This window comes from Eurytemora carolleeae, unplaced genomic scaffold, assembly GCF_000591075.1.
Source record: "Eurytemora carolleeae unplaced genomic scaffold, Eaff_2.0 scaffold163, whole genome shotgun sequence".
NCBI classification, from domain to species: Eukaryota; Metazoa; Arthropoda; class Copepoda; order Calanoida; family Temoridae; genus Eurytemora; species Eurytemora carolleeae.
Window position 1 is genome coordinate 79,971 of NW_019396644.1, and position 18,298 is coordinate 98,268.

The 18,298-nt window shown below is 31.9% G+C and overlaps 2 protein-coding genes and 1 long non-coding RNA gene across 8 annotated transcripts; all 3 read left to right on the forward strand.

Moving 5' to 3' along the window:
- Nucleotides 1-116: 116 nt before the first annotated feature.
- Nucleotides 117-11,146, forward strand: LOC111706799 (zinc finger protein draculin). 5 transcript variants are annotated; one of them, XR_002766311.1, is made up of 13 exons: nt 117-214; nt 567-752; nt 918-1,031; nt 1,342-1,473; nt 1,645-1,863; nt 2,200-2,361; nt 2,467-2,699; nt 2,774-2,993; nt 3,430-3,576; nt 9,253-9,306; nt 9,455-9,525; nt 9,904-10,337; nt 11,036-11,146. XR_002766311.1 is itself a non-coding variant. In XM_023479739.1 (13 exons), exons 1-13 carry the CDS (start codon nt 122-124, stop codon nt 10,073-10,075), a joined length of 1,803 nt encoding a protein of 600 aa, XP_023335507.1. In that variant the 5' UTR covers nt 117-121; the 3' UTR covers nt 10,076-10,389. The 5 variants fall into 5 exon arrangements, 3 of the variants coding, with proteins under 3 accessions (XP_023335507.1, XP_023335506.1, XP_023335509.1); XR_002766310.1 differs by lacking the exon at nt 11,036-11,146 and adding an exon at nt 10,835-10,954; XM_023479739.1 differs by lacking the exon at nt 11,036-11,146 and adding an exon at nt 9,063-9,161 and having other exon boundaries at nt 3,430-3,477; nt 9,904-10,389.
- LOC111706802 (uncharacterized) lies at nt 5,749-8,279 on the forward strand. Of its 2 annotated transcripts, none has more exons than XR_002766312.1 (4): nt 5,749-5,882; nt 6,310-6,345; nt 7,760-7,858; nt 8,169-8,279. It is a non-coding gene; the product is annotated as an uncharacterized LOC111706802 (long non-coding RNA). The 2 variants fall into 2 exon arrangements; XR_002766313.1 differs by lacking the exon at nt 5,749-5,882 and adding an exon at nt 5,904-5,961.
- LOC111706800 (zinc finger protein 62 homolog) lies at nt 11,146-17,764 on the forward strand. The gene is made up of 13 exons (XM_023479742.1): nt 11,146-11,247; nt 11,787-11,870; nt 12,267-12,506; nt 12,564-12,698; nt 13,057-13,182; nt 13,641-13,781; nt 14,734-14,802; nt 14,995-15,066; nt 15,851-16,172; nt 16,470-16,591; nt 16,749-16,873; nt 17,367-17,450; nt 17,623-17,764. Exons 1-13 carry the CDS (start codon nt 11,152-11,154, stop codon nt 17,693-17,695), a joined length of 1,689 nt encoding a protein of 562 aa, XP_023335510.1. The 5' UTR covers nt 11,146-11,151; the 3' UTR covers nt 17,696-17,764.
- The last annotated feature ends 534 nt before the right edge of the window (nt 17,765-18,298 follow it).

Below are 18,298 nucleotides of genomic sequence, written 5' to 3' on the forward strand. Positions count from 1 at the left end.
GATTATCCTTTCTACCAGGAAAACTTTATATTTCGTAAAATTGAGTTTATATTTTTATTTCGTTATATTTTTATTTTATTATATTGTTATATTGTTAAATTATTGTTAAGTTGCAGATAAAATGATGGAACGGGACCTGCAAAGTTTAACTATACGAATAAGAACTAAACAAGCCGATGATGTTTCTCTCATATTCGCCGAACCTTCGACCAAAGTACATATTTAATATATATTTTCCCTCAACAAAAAATTTAAATTCTGAACACAATTTTGGCATTGGTTTTGTTATTTTCTCGAAGTATATATTAGCGAAAAATCATTCCCCCCTCCCCTTCAGAAAACATATCCCCTCCCCCCCCCCCGAAGATATGTATGTTTTTTTAGCTTTTTATTTATTCCATGAATACGGGAAAATAAATCATTTTCATCAAAAAGAATGAAAAAAAAACTTGCCTTTTTAAGTCCAATTTGTCATTGATTATTAAAATTGTAGTTCTTAACATTATTACCCATGAATATTTGTTATTAAATATAAAGATATTTTGATCAGACTTATTCATATTTAGGACATGGAAACTGTAGTGTCTGACAACTATCTGATAATTTTACTCCGGTCCTTGCTCTGGCCGGAGGAGGAGAAGGAGGTGACTTCGTTGCAATGTCCAGAGGAGAGGGTAGAGGTAAAACTAGAGACGGAGGCGGGGAACCTAGTTCTTATCCGGGCTGGAGCTGGCAAGCAGATACACACTCCGGTATAGTCAAATTTACAAACTTTTAATATTTAATTATTTCTTAAGATTTTCCCAATATTTTGTAGGCCATATTTTTTATATGAACTAATAAACAAATCAACAATTAGACGCACAAACCAAATATATTTATAATTTATGTACATAAACAAAAACATGTTTACCTAGGATGATGTTATGGATGACGATGATGAAGAAGATGAACCTAATGAACCTGGAGATGACTATGGAAATCAGACCGATTTAGAGAATGACGAAGATGAAGAGGAGAATAAGGATGAGGTGAAGATATATCCCCTTGTATTGAAAACATGATTAAAATAAATCCTTTTTTGAGCTGCAGCGTTTAGATTAAACCAAGAGAAAATAAAGTAAATTCTAATTATTATTATGGGGTCACATCTTTGTCTGGATACAAAATAAATAGTTTGACTTCTACTGTTATATTTTCATTCTTTTTAATACTTTTCTATTTACCCTAAATCAGCCATAAAACACTTGTTGTCGCACCTTGCACATTTTTTTGGTTTGTATATTAAGTAACTGAATTCTCATTCCAATCAATTCTCAGAATTCAGATTTTGAATTTTAGATTGATGAAAAGAAGAACGAGGAGAACCAAGAGGAGAAGAAAGAGAAGATTACAAGAACAAGAACAAGAGGGCAGAAAGCACTGAACAAGACCAGGACAAATATCAAAGATCTGTTGAAATTAATAGAAAAGGTAGAAACCATTTTTACATATTTTAACTTACATACTTAAGCTTTTGTTGCGTACTGCAGTGATCAAACGCTGCACTGCACTCTGCAGTACACTACAAAAGAAATTGTGAGTGGACAATGTAATTAAAACAATTGTAATTACTTATGATATTTTAAGAATATTCTATTCTAGATTGATGATGATGAATATCTATGTATTATGTGCAGCAAAGTATGGCCGAGTGAGTTAAACGCCCGGAAGCATGTGCGAGAGCACGATCTTGATCCGAGTGCTGAGAAGGAGAGAGCTTGTCAACATTGCTCTAAGATATTCTCCTCTCAAGTCTTGCATAGATTACATGACCACCAGGGCTGTAGCCTGCAGAGGGAGGTCCATTGCGGAGCATGTAAGGTACCATTAAGAATGTTTTTGATATTGTTTTTTTTGTAGAAAAAGTCAATTTAACGATTAAGTCATAATTTGAGGGAGGGATGATGTTTGTCTGACAATTATATCCCCAAATAAACTACAATAAATACTTTCAAACGCCATAGAAAAATCGACAGATACAAATTATGTCGATAACAACTATCTTATACAGCATTCAGAGGAGGAGGAGGGGGGGGGGGGTCCTTTTTTATTTATTATTCAAAATAGCACTGATTCTATGCCTGCAATGCATACATATTTTGGAAAACTCCAGACTCTTGTCTTCCTGGTTCTTAATAACCATTATATCTGTTTTAGGAAGAGTTTGCTTCTGTTTCACTTTTGGAATTGCATATAAAGTCAGCGCACAAAGATGGGTTTCAATGTGATTTCTGTGAATATGTAACCGATGTATTAGGACACAAAATCCTGCACGAGAAAAGATTGCATCTAAACATGGATTGTAAAAGTTGCACCAAGGAACGCATTCATTTAAATTAAAATTAAAATTCTTAAAAGATTAATTTTTTAAAAATTAATTTCTAAATTTAAAAGATTAAAAATGAAGCAATGGTATCTTCGAAGGTCTTTCAGTCAAACGATGAAAAAATTTCGCATTTCTGTGCCCATCCAGACCGATTTCAATGTGATCAATGTGAGAAAAACTACAAAGTAAAAGGAGAATTAAAAAAGCACATTGACAGCATACACCGAGGAATTAGGTTTCCCTGTTCTACCTGCTCAGAAGTATTGTCATCGTCTCAGTCTCTAAAAAGACACGTGAGAACTGTTCATGAAACAGTGTTCAAAAACTACAGGTAGGAAATTCGGCATTGTCCCTGTCCCTTTTTTCTCTAAAAGCTTTTTCAATTAACACAAATTTTATATTAAGATGTGATATATGCAGCAAAGCGTTTAAAGACAATGAGTACCTGTTAAGACACATGAAGATTCACGAGGAGAACACCAAATCCTTTGTGTGCCAGGAATGCGGGAAATTCTTTAAGTACAAAGTCACGCTCAGATCTCATATTAGAACAATGCATGACAAAATATTCAAACAAACTTGTGAAGAATGCGGGAAATCGTTTGCAGACATGCACAAACTCAAGGTATGAAAATTTATACTGGTTGTAGATTTTTATACTCTGTGATCTGTGCGTACTTCGGAAGGAGGCAGAGGGTTGCAGGGAAGAGTGGTTACCTGATAGCTAGATAGAATGATACGTGTTCATAAAGATCAAAGAGCTGAAATTCTAATTCTGATATTTTTAGAATTTTGTAGACTGTAACAGTAGACGTAATTTCGGGTGACCCGCCACGTGTTATTTATCCTCAGTCTTCACATTAGTGCTCATAAAACCTTGAGATATCCGTGTTTTCTTCTAATAATTTTAAAATTTTCACTTTGGGTTATATGCAGCAAAGAATAGGAATGAAATTGACAGTATTATATCTTCTGAATTGTCATCCAGGGTTAAGGGGAACTAAGGTTGTAAGGATCACTTGAAAATACGTCAACAGTTTCTGTAATGCTAATTCTTTCAGGTCCACGGAGAGATGGCGCACATGAAGGGTGAGGTGTACATGTGCCAGGTGTGCGGAAAAGAGATGATTGGAAAGAATAGATTAAGAAATCACATGATGACTCATCCTAAAGGACAGAAGTTTGTTTCCTGTGAACAGTGTGGAAAGGTGAAATAACAAATTTGAAAACTTTAATTTTTTAGTCTTGGGTTTAAAATAATTACATTAAACAATACAATATCAGAAATTAAGAATTTAGAGTTTTATCCGAATTAGTCATTTTTCTTCAACTAATTGATGAATTGATAAATTAATAAATTTTTACAAGTTTATAAATCAATAAATAATGAATTATTAAAAGAATAAATAAATAAATTAATAAAATAGTGAGTATTGAGTAATCAATGTTTTGATAAATGAATTAATTATTAATTTAGCAGATAAAAAATAACCATTGTCAAAAATTATTGTATTCCTGCAGGAGGTGGCAGAAACCCAGCTGAGATCCCATATTGTTGCGGCGCATAAAATGCACTCCTACAAATATCCTTGCCAGTTCTGCCCTAAACGATTAGACACTAAAGCGCATATACGGGCGCATATTAGGGAGGACACAGTTATAGCTTTAGTTTTGATTAGTAATTTTGTTTGTTAGTAATATTGAGTTTCTTTAAAGACAAAGCCCATAATACCGACACATGTCATAAATAATGAATATGGTTTTCGTTACAAATGTGGATTGAAACCATAGGGTATTTATTTGTTGATTGATTGATAAATCAATTATTCTGTCGAAATATATCATTCAGTCCTTTTATATCAAAGGATGTTCTAGCACTAGCAAACAACAATTTTAGTCAACAAAAACATAACATGCTCAAAGCCCATTTTATTTGACAAAGATTGAACTTGAAATGTTTTTTATCATAATAACATTTGATTGGTGGATTATCCTTGGCTATAGTTGTTCTGTATTAGGAAGCATACAGGAGGCCGACCCTATTTATGCCGAGGCTGTGGCAAATATTATCCTCTATTAGAAACTGCACAGAAACACACAAGGCTAGAAAAAAATATTAAACTTAGAACTGTCTGTTTACTTTCTACTGTGATGTATTAGGACAGCTTTAGAACTAGTTTTATTGTAAACAAACAGAACTTAGTAAACAATGGTTGCGGATTGCGGAGGCCCTGTGTTGTTTATATTAGTAGACTTTGATAACATTTAATCTAGTTCCAGAGCTATCCGAATACGACACTGTGAAATGTAAACAGATTCCCCCCCCCCCATATTAGTTTTTAAACAACGTTTTTTTTCTTTTTTTTCTAGAATTTTCCACAATGGTGACTATTCTCTGATCTTCTATGATATACAGAAGGATATTAATAACCCATACGTAAACGGGAACTAGAAGTTTTTCACTAAAATGAAGGAAACAAAAAGATAGGGGGTGTGAAAAATCTTTTTAGTAGCTTAAAAATATATATTTTCTTAATTAAAGAACTGGAAAGTGTCATTTATCCTTAACTACAGCTTGTAAGTTGTAACATAATGGGGGTAGAGGGGTTAAAGAAGTGTAAGGTATTTTTTTTTATTTTGAAATTCAAACTGCTAACCTATCATATATTATAATTAAAAAACCATTAAAAAAAATAGTTTTTAAGTATAACAAAGAACATGTTTTTCCGTGTGATCATTTATATTTCTTGGGACGGTCCCTTCTTTTGAAAAGTTTTTCCAGATTTTTATTTCTCTTTCAGATGAGATAATCTGACAATCAAACAATCCAGTGATATTTTTATATATTACTGCAATGATTATATTCATTTTATATATTCTATTGTTATGTTTTATATGTATTAGATAAAATTTTAAATTTTAAATGAAAAAGTTTATGAATAATATCTTGAAATATAAATTTACAGAAGAAATGAAACATGAATGAATAATAGTTCTAGCATTTCCACTATTAATTCAATCAAAAACTTTTTCTTTTTCCAAAATGCATCTTAAAGAAAATCAATTTCGTATATTATCACTGCCATACCACAAACAAATTACCAACTCTAACATTATTGTTTCCTATACTTTTAAATTTTACGATAAATCCTCTTTTAGTTGAGGTATATTTCAATTAGAATTTTAGTATCCAATCATATGAAATTAGATGAGTAAGTCATATTCTGCAAAAAGAAGAAAACAAAACATAATTTACTGGAAACGACAATAAAAATATCAGAAAAGGATTGTTTTATTAAAACTAAACATATGGAAAACAATACTTCACACAGGTGCTAATTGAGTTAGAAGACGACATTCTAAATTGAATAATTTGATAAGGAGTGAGGTTGGAGAAGATGTTGGGATAATATTTGCTGATCCCTGCTTCCAGGACCTAGAGGAGATTATCCTGGAGAAATATATTCTAAATATAATCTGCTCAGCACTCTGGCCGGCTCAGCTACATCATCAGGTGTGGGTTAACTATTCATTTATATTCTCAATATCATCAGCTTAGCACTCTACTCTGGCCAGTTCAGCTACATCATCAGGTGGGTTAACTATTCATTTATATTCTCAATATCATCATCTTAGCACTCTACTCTGGCCAGTTCAGCTGCNAGAAATATATTCTAAATATAATCTGCTCAGCACTCTGGCCGGCTCAGCTACATCATCAGGTGGGTTCTATGTATTGTATATAAAGTAGTAATCTCTATTTGTCTGTTTGTTTGTTTCTAACCTTTGTCCGATTTGCAAAAAAAATTTGATTTGGAAATCTTAGGACAATGGGAATATTGAGACAGAGAATAAGAAAGGAACAACAAAAAATGTACAGATGGATAAATTTTTATTTTTTTCTGATTCATTGTTATTTGTTATAATTCTATTTTTATTAGACCGAAGTCAAGACCGAGAACTTTGGACTAAATCAGGTTCGATTATTTTATTAATTTTTAATGAGATCTCATGAATAGGTTAGAACATTATAATTATATTTGATTGATTAATTGATTGTTAAATCGAAAGATTGTTTGATTGATTTATAATCTGTTAGTTGATGGATTATTCAGTTTACTGACTGACAATTGATTGACTGTCACCATGAACAATCAAGCCTTGTCAGAGATTGACGAGGAAAAAGATATTGTAGTTACTATGCATGCAAACTTAAAATCTTCAGTGCATTGCAACCAATCAGCCCAAAAAGCAAACCGTATATTGTCACTTATTTATAAAGCATTTCATTATAGAGACAAAGTTACATTTATCAATCTTGATAAACTTTATGTGAAACCTCACCTAGAGTTCTCCGTCCCTTGGTGTCCTTGGAGTGTAGGAGATAAAGAAACTATTGAAAAAGTGCAAAAAAGGGCGGTTTCAATGGTTTCAGGACTCACTGGCTCATCGTACAGTGAAAAACTAATAGAACTCAATTTACAATCCCTTGAAAATCGAAGACTCCGCTATGATTTAATTGAAACCTATAAAATTATTCATGGTGTTAATAATGTTAATAAATGTACTTGGTTTTCAATGTTAGCAGATACATCCAATAGGATTACAAGAATGTCAGAAAATCCTCTTTCACTTAGTGCCAAATTTTGTAGAACCGATATTCGTAAACATTTTTTTAGCCAAAGAGTTGTTTCTCCATGGAATGATTTACCCTGTGATATAAAAACTGCACCAACGTCAAATACTGTTAAATCTAAATATGAAAATATGTAAAAAAATTCTGATCTGTTCTAGTTTCTATTGTTCGGACAAAAAGAGCCTAAAAAAGATTACTTAAAGAAAACAGAGAAGCCAAACAAAAAAGATTAAAATTTTTTTTTTAAATCAAAATTTTTTTTAAAAATAAAATTTTTTTTTTAAATAAAAAAATATTTAAAGAACAAAAATAAACTCGACGGAATAAAAGAAAAAATGTCCTTTATTTCTAATCTTGATGCACTAGATAGTCGTAAATATTGAATACAATATTTTCTGCATATTAATGTAATAAATGCACCCTTATGAATATCATGACAACAATCTGAAATTTTCTTATAAACTCAGCCATACTATAAAACATAAAACATAAGACATATATTGGTATATTGACGGGTAGATAATTATTAGATTTATGGAGTATTAAATTGATAGATTGTTAAATTGACAGATTGATGGATTGTTGACAACAAATAATACTGATAGATAGTTGAATTGATAAATTGATGGAATTTTAACTTGATAGATACAGTAAAGGATGGTTATTATTGTTTTGTTAAGTCTTTTGATTGACTGTTTGATTGATTGATTGATTGATTGATTTAATATAATATGTTTATCAAATTTATCATTAAGGAGGAAGCCTGTATTTCTGATAAAAAAGAAGATGAGGCGGGGTCAAAGATAACACAAGAAAAACTGTTTTCTCAGCATTCAATCTCTACAGACAAACCGGTTAGTCCACTTACTGCTATTTAATATAATATTTAACTTTTAAGATGAAATGAAGGGGGTTTGATTTTCTGTAGTGAAAAAATGCATATTATTATTTTTCTCCGGAAGGTTATAGGTAATTGTGGGTAGGAGTGGTTACCTGGCAGCACTTGTGATAAAAATCTAGGTGTAGTTAAGCAACTTCTTTTGAATTTGAACCGAAAAGTAGTTCAACTTAGTCCACGTTGTTAAACTACTTCTCCCTATTCATTTGTTCCAGGAAGTCATTATATATAAATAGTTAGATCTTTATTTTTAATTTTTCCTGAAGGATGTGAGTGAGCCTGGTCTGTTTTCTCCAGATTTTAACACTGATCTCTGTGATCTACTGGAGGATTACCAGGACTTGAATGAATCCTTTTCTCAGAAACATTTATCTATCTCCTCTATAACATAGTTCTAGCATTTCCACTATTAATTCAATCAAATAAGCTAACGAGAGAAATAATTTTAATAAACAAATTTTTGTGAAAAAACTGAAAAAATAATTAGATAAAAAAATTTAACATTTTAGAATGTTCAGACCAAAACACAAATGGAGACGGAAGAAAAGACAGAAGAAGGGTTGGTAGAGCCTAAGGAAGGGGTGAGAGGAGAAATCAAGAATAACGACTTAAAGGATCAGAATTCAAGCATTGATGACATTGAATTATCAGATCTCGATGGAGACTCACGCGATAGATTAAAAACTAAAACTATTTGCAGACAGTCTCCTCTTTTTTCCTGTGATAACTGTGATAAAATCTTAGAAACAAGTAGAGAACTTAAAAAACACAAAAATTTACACCATAAAGGTCGAGGGTTTTCATGTGACGAGTGTAGCGATGTGCTCTCCACCTTACAGTCATTAAAAAGACACATTAGGAACGTCCATGAAGTAGTCATTAAAAATGCCAAATGTGAAAAATGTGGAAAAGTTTTCAAAGACAACGACAATTTACGCAAGCACATGAAAATCCACGAGGACGCCGCTAAATCATTTATCTGCCAAGACTGTGGAAAAGTTTATAAGAACAGTCCGTCCTTGAGGACGCACATGATAATTATGCACGAGAAGAACTTTAAGAAAACCTGCGAGGAATGTGGGCGAAGCTTCCCAAACATGCACAATCTCCAGGTGCACAAGGAGATGGCGCACATGAAGGGTGAGGTGTTCATGTGCCAGGTGTGCGGAAAAGAGATGATTGGAAAGAATAGATTAAGAAATCACATGATGACTCATCCTAAAGGACAGAAGTTTGTTTCCTGTGAACAATGTGGAAAGGTGAGAGGACATTTTAATATTTAAAAAAAATTAGGTTTCGTTTAATTATTATTTTTGATATATAATAATTATATAATGGATATTTGTACAGGAGGTTCCTGAAACTCAGCTCCGATCTCATGTTTCTCAAGCACATAAAATGCAGGTAGATTGTATTGCATATCATTTGTAAATTTTTCATAGATTATTACTTCCTAAAATCCATTTATTTCCGTTTAATTTGTTTTTATGTTATTTTAGATATGCAAGTTTAGTTATTTGATTAATTGTTTGCGAATTTGTCTCTTTTTCAGTCATATCGTTATCCCTGTGATTTTTGCAACAAAAGATTTGCGACAAAACAGCATATTAGAGTTCATCTCAGGTTACCATTTTGGTTTTAAAAATTTGGGATTACACTTACACTGTTCCTAGTAAACTTTTATTTTAAAGAACGCCAATGTCATAAGAGAGTCACAATAAACTAATAAGAATTTAAATGTAAAATGTTGAATTTCTAAATAAGATACTCAGTACTCACCACGGATTTCTACAGCACTGACAGGAAAGGAAAAGACTCGTATTTCATATATAATATTTGATTTTAAACTACAAAGCATGAGATATTACGAATAAGGAATCACAATTAACTATGCAGTTTGGATCCGCCTAACCAAGGCAGGTTGACATTTTTAAAGATATTTTGAAGTTAAAAATCAAACTAGATTTTTATCCAAAATAATCTTGTATGTCTTTTTTTTAGGAAGCATACTGGATCCAAACCGTTCCAGTGCCGAGCTTGTGGAAAGTATTTTCCATTCATAGTTTCAGTTCGGAAACATATTCGAGTATTTCACGAGGAGAACTATAGTCTTGTCTTTTATGATGTGTCACGTGACGCTAATAATCCGTATATAACCAGTACTGCATCCTAACTATTTAAGAGATGTTGGATAAGCTGAATATCTAAATTACACCGTTAAAAGGAATGTAGGCGTAATTTCAAGTGACCCTCCAGTTTTACGGCTATTTGAACAACATTTTGGAGATAAACACCCATAGCTTTCTGCCCTCGATGATCAGTCAAAGGTTAAAATGGTACCGTTGTGAATCGAGCATTCCCCTCTTTAAAGTAAAATATGAAATTAATTCATACAAAAATTATTTTCTTGTTTCCTTGTCTTCTTACCTATAACGGTGAATTTTCATTTTAGAAATTAGCATTGTAATGCTTATAATTATTTCAACACAGAACAGCAAACTTCTAATTGGTGTAAAATCAAAAATTGATTTAAATCAGCAAACTCAATGTTGCTTACTCCATGTTTTGTTGGGTTTATGTTTGCTTACTCCATGTTTTGTTGGGTCCAAGTTTGCTTACTCCATGTTTTGTCAGGTCCAAGTTTGCTTACTCCATGTTTTGTTGGGTTTATGTTTGCTTACTCCATGTTTTGTTGGGTTTATGTTTGCTTACTCCAAAATAGTACAACCCCAGAACTTCATGATTTAATTGGATTGGGTTGGGTTGGGTTTGATTTGATTTGATTTGATTCGATTTGGTTTGGTTTGCTTTGGTTTGGTTTGGTTTGGTTTAGTAAATATTGATTTTAAACCTTTCTTTGACTTAAATTCTTAAGATCAATGTAGATCAATGTTCTGAAATACTGTTTGCAATTAATAATTTTAATTTAAAGAAGGATTTTCAATTGCTGGAACTACAAAAGATTGTTATGTTAGCATAATAAAGCTCTTCGCTTATATATATATATATATATATGTTAGCTATGGCTGGCCAAACGGCTGGACCGAATGGACTGAATTTTTTTAGGGAACCCTTGAGTACCCTAGGCGTAACATAGACTAAAAAAATAAAAAATAAAATTTTTTGTCTATAGTTAAATTATTTTTTCAAAATTTGATTTAAAACAATTTAACGGGCTACGCCGGAAACTCCAGATAGTATAATCATAAACCACTACATAATGATTATTTATTATATTTTCAGATTATTATGGGTGGTAAGATGGAACTTCTAGGTTTATCAGTTAGAATTTGTTTCTCTCCTGCTGCAGACCTTTCCTTGATATTCGCTGATCCTAGGATGCAGGCAGTCAAATATATACATCTAAAATATCTTATCTTTTTAGCGACCCCTCCTGCACTCCTCCAAAATTAAATTTTTAATGTTGACTAGTCAACTAACTTGTTGTTCTGTTTCAATACAGTATTTTCGGTTACAGTTAGAATAGCTTGGGAATTTCTTTGCCTGTATAAAACTAAGCTCTCTTTTTTTTGGATTCTTCCTTTCTACATATCTCTGAAAACCGTTAACAAAAAAGAATGATGCACTAGTATTTCAACTTAACGCAACGGCCCGGTTTTCCCACATTTTTTAAATTGTCAGGGGTTAGGTGTAGATCCATATTGACGGATTTTTTTCTCTTAGATGGCAGATTCCCCCCTAACATGGACCAGAATGCAGTAGTAGGGTTTCCCTCATAACTAACTGATTTTCCCCCTTAAAATTTTTCTAAAAATTCATAGAGGATTCTTTTAAAATTGGCAGATTTTTTTATTCAAACTTGGCAGAATATTTCCAAATTTGATATCAATTCATGATTGATTATGTGTATAATCTGAATGCAGGATGTTGAAACTATGATATCTGAGAAATATATTCTCGAGATTATCCAGCATATCATCAAAGAACGGAAAGCTGGATACACAAAGGTATGATTTAAATAATTGTTACAATACTTTGTATAGAGAAGATTTAGAAACAAAATGGAAGATTATTATAAAAAATGGACATTTGACAACTTTTAGTAATTGATTTTTATGTGGGCTTGAATAATATAAATTATGAAAAACTGAACTTTTTAAATTCCTTATTTTTAAAGCAGGAAATCTCGAGATCACTTTTCAGAAAAACCACAACTAAAAAAAATTAAAAGAAATCATGGATATATCAGAATATTCTTGTAAGGGTACCTTTGTTAATCAGATATCTTATTCTATAAATGAAGGGTCACTTGAAATATCGTCCCCAGTTTCTACAATGAGACTAAAAAAAATTCCTATGAGAACATGGATCATTGGAAAACCAATTGGCATTTATGATTTCAGGATGAGATGCTTGAAATCAAAGATGAATCAACAGCTGGAAATCATGAAAACCATATTGATAATCTAGCTGATCATGATGTTGATGATCTTGCTGATCATAATGAAGATGATAAATTCGCGGACCTTGATCTGGATTTTGAATTAGAACCAGAGGAAGAAGAGGAGGAGAAGGAAAAATTTTTGAAAAATGGGAAAAATGTGAAAAAGAGGATTAAGACCGTAAAATTGCCAATTAAAAAGGTATAAAAAAAACAGATAAAACAAAAATAAAAACAAATACTAAACGTCTTGTTTTAGATTGGACGTTCTGAATTTTCTTGTATGCTCTGCAATAAAGTTGTGTCAAACAGAAGTAATGCGAGAAAACACATTAAAACCCATGGAATTGGACTAGAACCAGTTGGAGACCGGACTTGTCCACATTGTAAAAAGGTGAACATTAAAATCTTGCTTTCTTTCGGAAACTAATTTTTTTCTCTATATATTTATTTCAATTAAAATAAGAAAAATTTACTTGATTTAATTTTCCTTGTTTAAGGAGGGTTATTTTTAACATCTTTAGACTCTTAGTATTTTGCCCCTTTAAGGATATTTTCTTTTACCACTTAGGTGATTTTTAAAAACCAAGAGAACCAAAGATATTGCAGCGAAAGATAACATTGTACAATGACTGCTGAGTACTAACTAATCTTTTTATTATCGGTATGACATTACGTAAAAAAATACATAACATAAATGTTTGATTGTCTTTTTATTCTTTGTATGTAGTTACTTAATTAACCGTATTCAGGTGTTTGATTATGCAACATTATGCAGAAAACATATCAAACGAACCTGCAAGATGATGACCAAGGGACAATGTGAAGAGTGTGAACTAACTTTTGAAAATGGTTTCGAACTAAAAGAACACATAAAGGTTAAACAATATTTTTTGTTTTAAAGGAGATGGAATGTCTTTCCAAGAGAACTTTTTAAGTTAATACCAGTAAACCGTAAATATCTTGTTTCTTGCCTGAGTTGAATAATTTGCCATGTTCATGAGGATAAGGAATATTAAATGTACAGATTTCAAAATGCAAAATGCCATTTATGTGCTCCATTCATGCACATTGAACAAAGTTTGAATCTAATCATTATTATGCTGAACCAGGGGAGCTCGTGTGAAAAACAGCCTGAGCTATATCTTTAAGTTTCTCGGTCACAATATACAATTGTCATTTACTTAATTAATAATATTTATATTTGAACTTGTGGCCTTATAGATGATTCTTTTGACCACATTCTTTAATACACTTATGACATATTAGTAAGGCTGAGCATCATATGGATTTTTGAGAACACTCCTTTTAAATTATTTCAAATACAATTGTTTAGGTGGAGCATCATATGGATAAGTACAAGTGTGGATACTGCTCTCATATCTCCTCGAATACACACAATAGGATTGCACATGAGAAGAGAATACATCTCAATATGGAATGCAAACTTTGCAAGAAAACCTTCAAAGATTCAGAAGTAAAAGAACTTCTTTTTAACGTATTGCAGTTGATTTTTGTCATCTAAATTTAGTTTTTGAAAACTATTTGTGCATTTTAACCAGACATTTCAATGATTAAAGAGTTTATGATTTTAACCGTGAAATATTATGAGGCGAAAAAAATTTAAGATATATTAGGAATTTAGTCACTAGTTTTCAAGTATGGATCTTTATTTGTGATTTCATAAGTTTTCGTGCCCCTCTGATTAGGCTACACACTACACAAGCAGGAGCTTAGTAGTTCTCCCGTACCGACACTTCCGTTCGATACTAGTGACATGCATATATATTTCAACATAACATACTACAACTCAATTCATGAATATGCAGTAGAGTAAAACATGAAAGGGGTTAAACAAACTTTTTTGTGGTGCATAGGTTCTTTGGGTGATGTGGCTCTATATAAGCATTTTGTGAAAATTTTAGGTTGATCGGAGCATTGCATCAGGTGGAAATCGTTTTTGGTTTTTCGGCAAAACCTTGAATTTTGATGAAGGTTAATGACCTCCGATTCCAAATCTTTGTGATCCAGTTAGATGACCACAATTGGAGACTGTAAGCAAAATTTCAGACTTTTAACTCAATTTTAAGAATCAAAAGCAGCCTGTACAAAATTTAGTGTCACTGAGTGTCGAATTTTCCCCCCCCCTATCCTTTGTCTGTAGGTTTATTGTTAGTAATAATAATAATAATCTTTAACAAAAATCGAGACTTATAACTGACACTACTTCCAGCAAAGTTCATCAATGTAGGGCAAAAAAATGTTTTCTTTATTTTAAATACTTAGGGTTGACATCACCCATAGAACCTATGCACCTTTTGATTTTCTGACTTTTACCTTTTGCTTAGTCGCCATAATATGCAGTTTAACACAAATCACATAAATCAGATAAATTTCACAATTAGATTCTCTGAACCAAGAATGTTTAGGAAAGACTGCAGCATACCTGTGATACTCCTGAACGATATAAATGTGATCAGTGCGAGAAAAGCTATAAGGTATAACAGAACAAATCCAAAGTTTCATAACAATATCAATGAAATGATAAAGAAAGTGAAAATAACAATAACATAATATCACTCTTAAAACAGCTTTTTTGTTAGAAAATAAAATAAATATAAAAAATGTATTTTAAAATGTTTTTAAGAAATATTTAAAGAAAACTAACCATATTTTTGCCTAATTGTAAGGCTAAGGGTGAACTGAAGAATCATATGATGGTAGTGCATCAGGGTCTACGCTACGCCTGCTCATATTGCGAGGAAATTATTCTTATTTCATTTTTATAAATTCTAATCTGATATTTAAACCATTTTCATTTTTAGTGTTGGGCTTTTATTTAGAACAGTACACAGCGCTTCCATTTTCTTGCTCGTCTCTACTCAAGAATTCACACCGTTTTCTAGAAAAACCAAGGGCACCTTTTATTTATGTAAGCATAATTATCTTGCAAAGATGGCAATGCCTGATTTGCAACGGTACCCTTCAAACCATAATCTAATCTATTTAGTTACAATTCTTATTCGCTTATAATGGGCCAACCAATCAAAACAACCAACTCTGGTTAGGCGGGTCCAAACTACATAGTAAGCTGTGATTTGTTATTTGGATTTTCTCGTGCTTTGTAGCTGAATAAAAAATATGAATGAATCAAAAATGTGGAAAATATCGCCCTGACTCGAAACGTGTTTTATTCTGATAAGCTCCCCAATGCTTTTCATAAGCAAGAAATGCGCGATTCATTTATGCAGAGAACCCGTAAATGAAAATACAAAGTTGTAAGAAACAAAAACATGGATATCTAATTTATACCGTTGTGGATCTGGAATTGCAATCTTTGCATGGAGGGTCACTTGAAATTACGCTCTCCGGTCCTTTAACAACCATTTCCATCAAGTTTACTAGATAAATAATAAAAGGGTAGTGTTGTCAATCATTTAAAGCTATCTCTTAGTAAATTTTCTCCTGAAACAATGTTAACAGTTCCGTAAATTAGGATTAAACAAATAGAAACTTATTTTATGAATAATCATAATTTGAAACCAGGATGTTATGTCTTCAGTCCAAGCCTTGAAACGACATGAGAAAAGCTTCCACCAGAATACTCCTAGGGAACATATCTGTGATGTTTGTAGTCAAGCCTTTACGCATAAAGATACGTTAAAAAAACACATACTGACTCATGATAATATTATGCGTTCAGATCCGTGTCCTTATTGTGGAAAAGTGTTACGAAATAAAGATGTTCTGAGACAACACATAAAGACATTACATGAGAAGAACTTTAGTGTAGTTTGTGAAGATTGTGGACAGAAGTTTGCAAACAAGCATCGTCTTGAAATACACAATGAAATGGTTCATTTAAAAGGTAAGACATTTGGTATTATTTTTGGGAATAAAATTATGAATAAAACAAATCTTTTAAATCTTTAAATCTTATCTTTCAAACAAAATTGTGAATCTAGCTATTTTTTTTTTATAAAAAATGTCAAGGTAACTTTGGCTTAGTTCCGTGGTATTTTTATTAACTGATCACAATTTGACCATCTAAATGAAAGGTTTTAATACTCTTCTTAATGTTCTTCTTCAGATATTTTTCATATTCTTTAATCTTTCCCTCTCAATTATGATTTTTTGGAAAGTTCAAATGTTCAAAATAATGTAGGAAAAGAATACGTATGTCAGACTTGTGGTAAAGAATTCCTTGGAAAACGAAGACTCCACAATCACATGATCTCAAAACATCCCAAGGGACAAAAATTTGTTTCCTGTGAATATTGTGGCCAGGTTAGTTTATCTATTAGGGATTGCATGATTAAAAAATGAATATAGAAAAATTTTTTCACAACTTTGCTGCAGTGAGTTATGCTTACAGCTATACATATTTCTTCTTTTTTAAAATTATTTTAGTGACCACTGTATGATTGTTTTTTTAATCGTTTAGGAGATAGGAGAGAAGCAGTTAAGATCTCATATAGTTGAAGCGCATAAATCTCATTCCTACAAGTTTCAATGTGAGCACTGCCTCAAGCGATTTCCAGTTAAAGGGCATATAAAGAGACATATCAGGTCACAAATCCAGTTAAAGGGCATATAAAGAGACATATCAGGTCACAAATCCAGTTAAAGGGCATATAAAGAGACATATCAAGTCACAAATCCAGTTAAAGGGAATATAAAGAGACATATCAGGTCACAAATCATTTTTAACTATTCAACGTTTCTTTGTCGAAACATGGATGTATATTTTCTTTACATACCTCCCCTCTAAGTTAAGATGGTTTTTTATTGCTGTTTTGAGAACATTAATTCTTTTTCCAATGGTTTCTCTAACAGAACTTTCATTATTGAAGAATTCCAAAGCGTTCTAGCCGCCGCATTTTTCGCCTTATAATTTTAAGTCCCAGTTTACGACCCAGAACATACCTATGAAGCAATCTAATCTGATTTATCCCAAATTACCATTTGAATAAATGTAATGGGAAAATTTAAGATTTTTACAACTTCTTTTTGTGATTAAATAACTTTAAAAGTTAGAAAGTTTCAAATATCAAATATTTAGAGTTCACACTGGAGCTCGACCCTATCTTTGCCGGGGCTGCGGGCAGTACTTCGTGGACTTAGAGGCTGTAAAAGATCATATTAGGAAAGCACACTTTTTATAATTTTGTTTGTTCATCTTGATCTCATTTTAAAATTTAAAACTTTCTCAAATGATCTGTTAAAAATCATAATCAATCAATCATTAATTAATCTTATCTTATCTTTAAGAAATCTAAAATAAATTCTGAAAAAAACGTGTTTTATTGCCTGATTAGGAAAGTGCACAACAGTGATGTATCCTTAGCTCACTACGACATATCCAGAGATATTAACAATCCATACGCATAGAATCCAATTTTGGATATCTATGTATAAATTTGGCTTGTCTGTCTGTCTGTCTGTTTGTATCCAATAAACGTCAAAACGGCTGAACCGATCGGGACCAAATTTTTTGTGGGACATTTAAGGACACCAGGGAAGGTTTATGAATGATCAAAATTTCAAATATTTGTCTCCATCAAAATTCGATCTTCATGAAATTTTTGAAAATTTTGAAAATCCACGAATTTTTTTGTGAAAATCCGCGAACTATTTTTGTTTTGTTTTACGATGTACACAAAGAGAACATGTTCACAATTAATTTAGAAGATGGGCGCGAAGCGTCCTCTAAGGCTAGTTTAATATATAAGGTTAACACCATCAGGTTGCAAAGATATTAAGGGATTAGAAAACTCAATTCCTTTGTTTAAGATAAAAGAGTGAATAATATATATGACAGTTTATCTGGACTGATATGGCAAAAACTAGAAAGCCGCGAGTTTTTCCCCCTTTTTTCATCATACTTATCTTATGCCTTATCACAATATATCCAAACTCATTTTCTTTTTTAAGATTAGTTAGTTACTTTATTTTAAATTTTATGTGAACTAAATTGTTAACTGTTAAAAATTT

Excerpts from the sequence above, each read along its gene's own strand:
- LOC111706800 (XM_023479742.1), top strand. The coding sequence starts at position 11,152 with ATGGGTGGTAAGATGGAACTTCTAGGTTTATCAGTTAGAATTTGTTTC. Across the intron at positions 11,248-11,786 it reads TCGCTGATCCTAGGATGCAG|GATGTTGAAACTATGATATC; the intron begins GCAGTCAAATAT and ends ATCTGAATGCAG. Across the intron at positions 12,699-13,056 it reads CTTGTCCACATTGTAAAAAG|GTGTTTGATTATGCAACATT; the intron begins GTGAACATTAAA and ends AACCGTATTCAG.
- LOC111706799 (XM_023479738.1), top strand. The coding sequence starts at position 122 with ATGATGGAACGGGACCTGCAAAGTTTAACTATACGAATAAGAACTAAA. Across the intron at positions 753-917 it reads GCAAGCAGATACACACTCCG|GATGATGTTATGGATGACGA; the intron begins GTATAGTCAAAT and ends ATGTTTACCTAG. Across the intron at positions 1,474-1,644 it reads TGTTGAAATTAATAGAAAAG|ATTGATGATGATGAATATCT; the intron begins GTAGAAACCATT and ends ATTCTATTCTAG.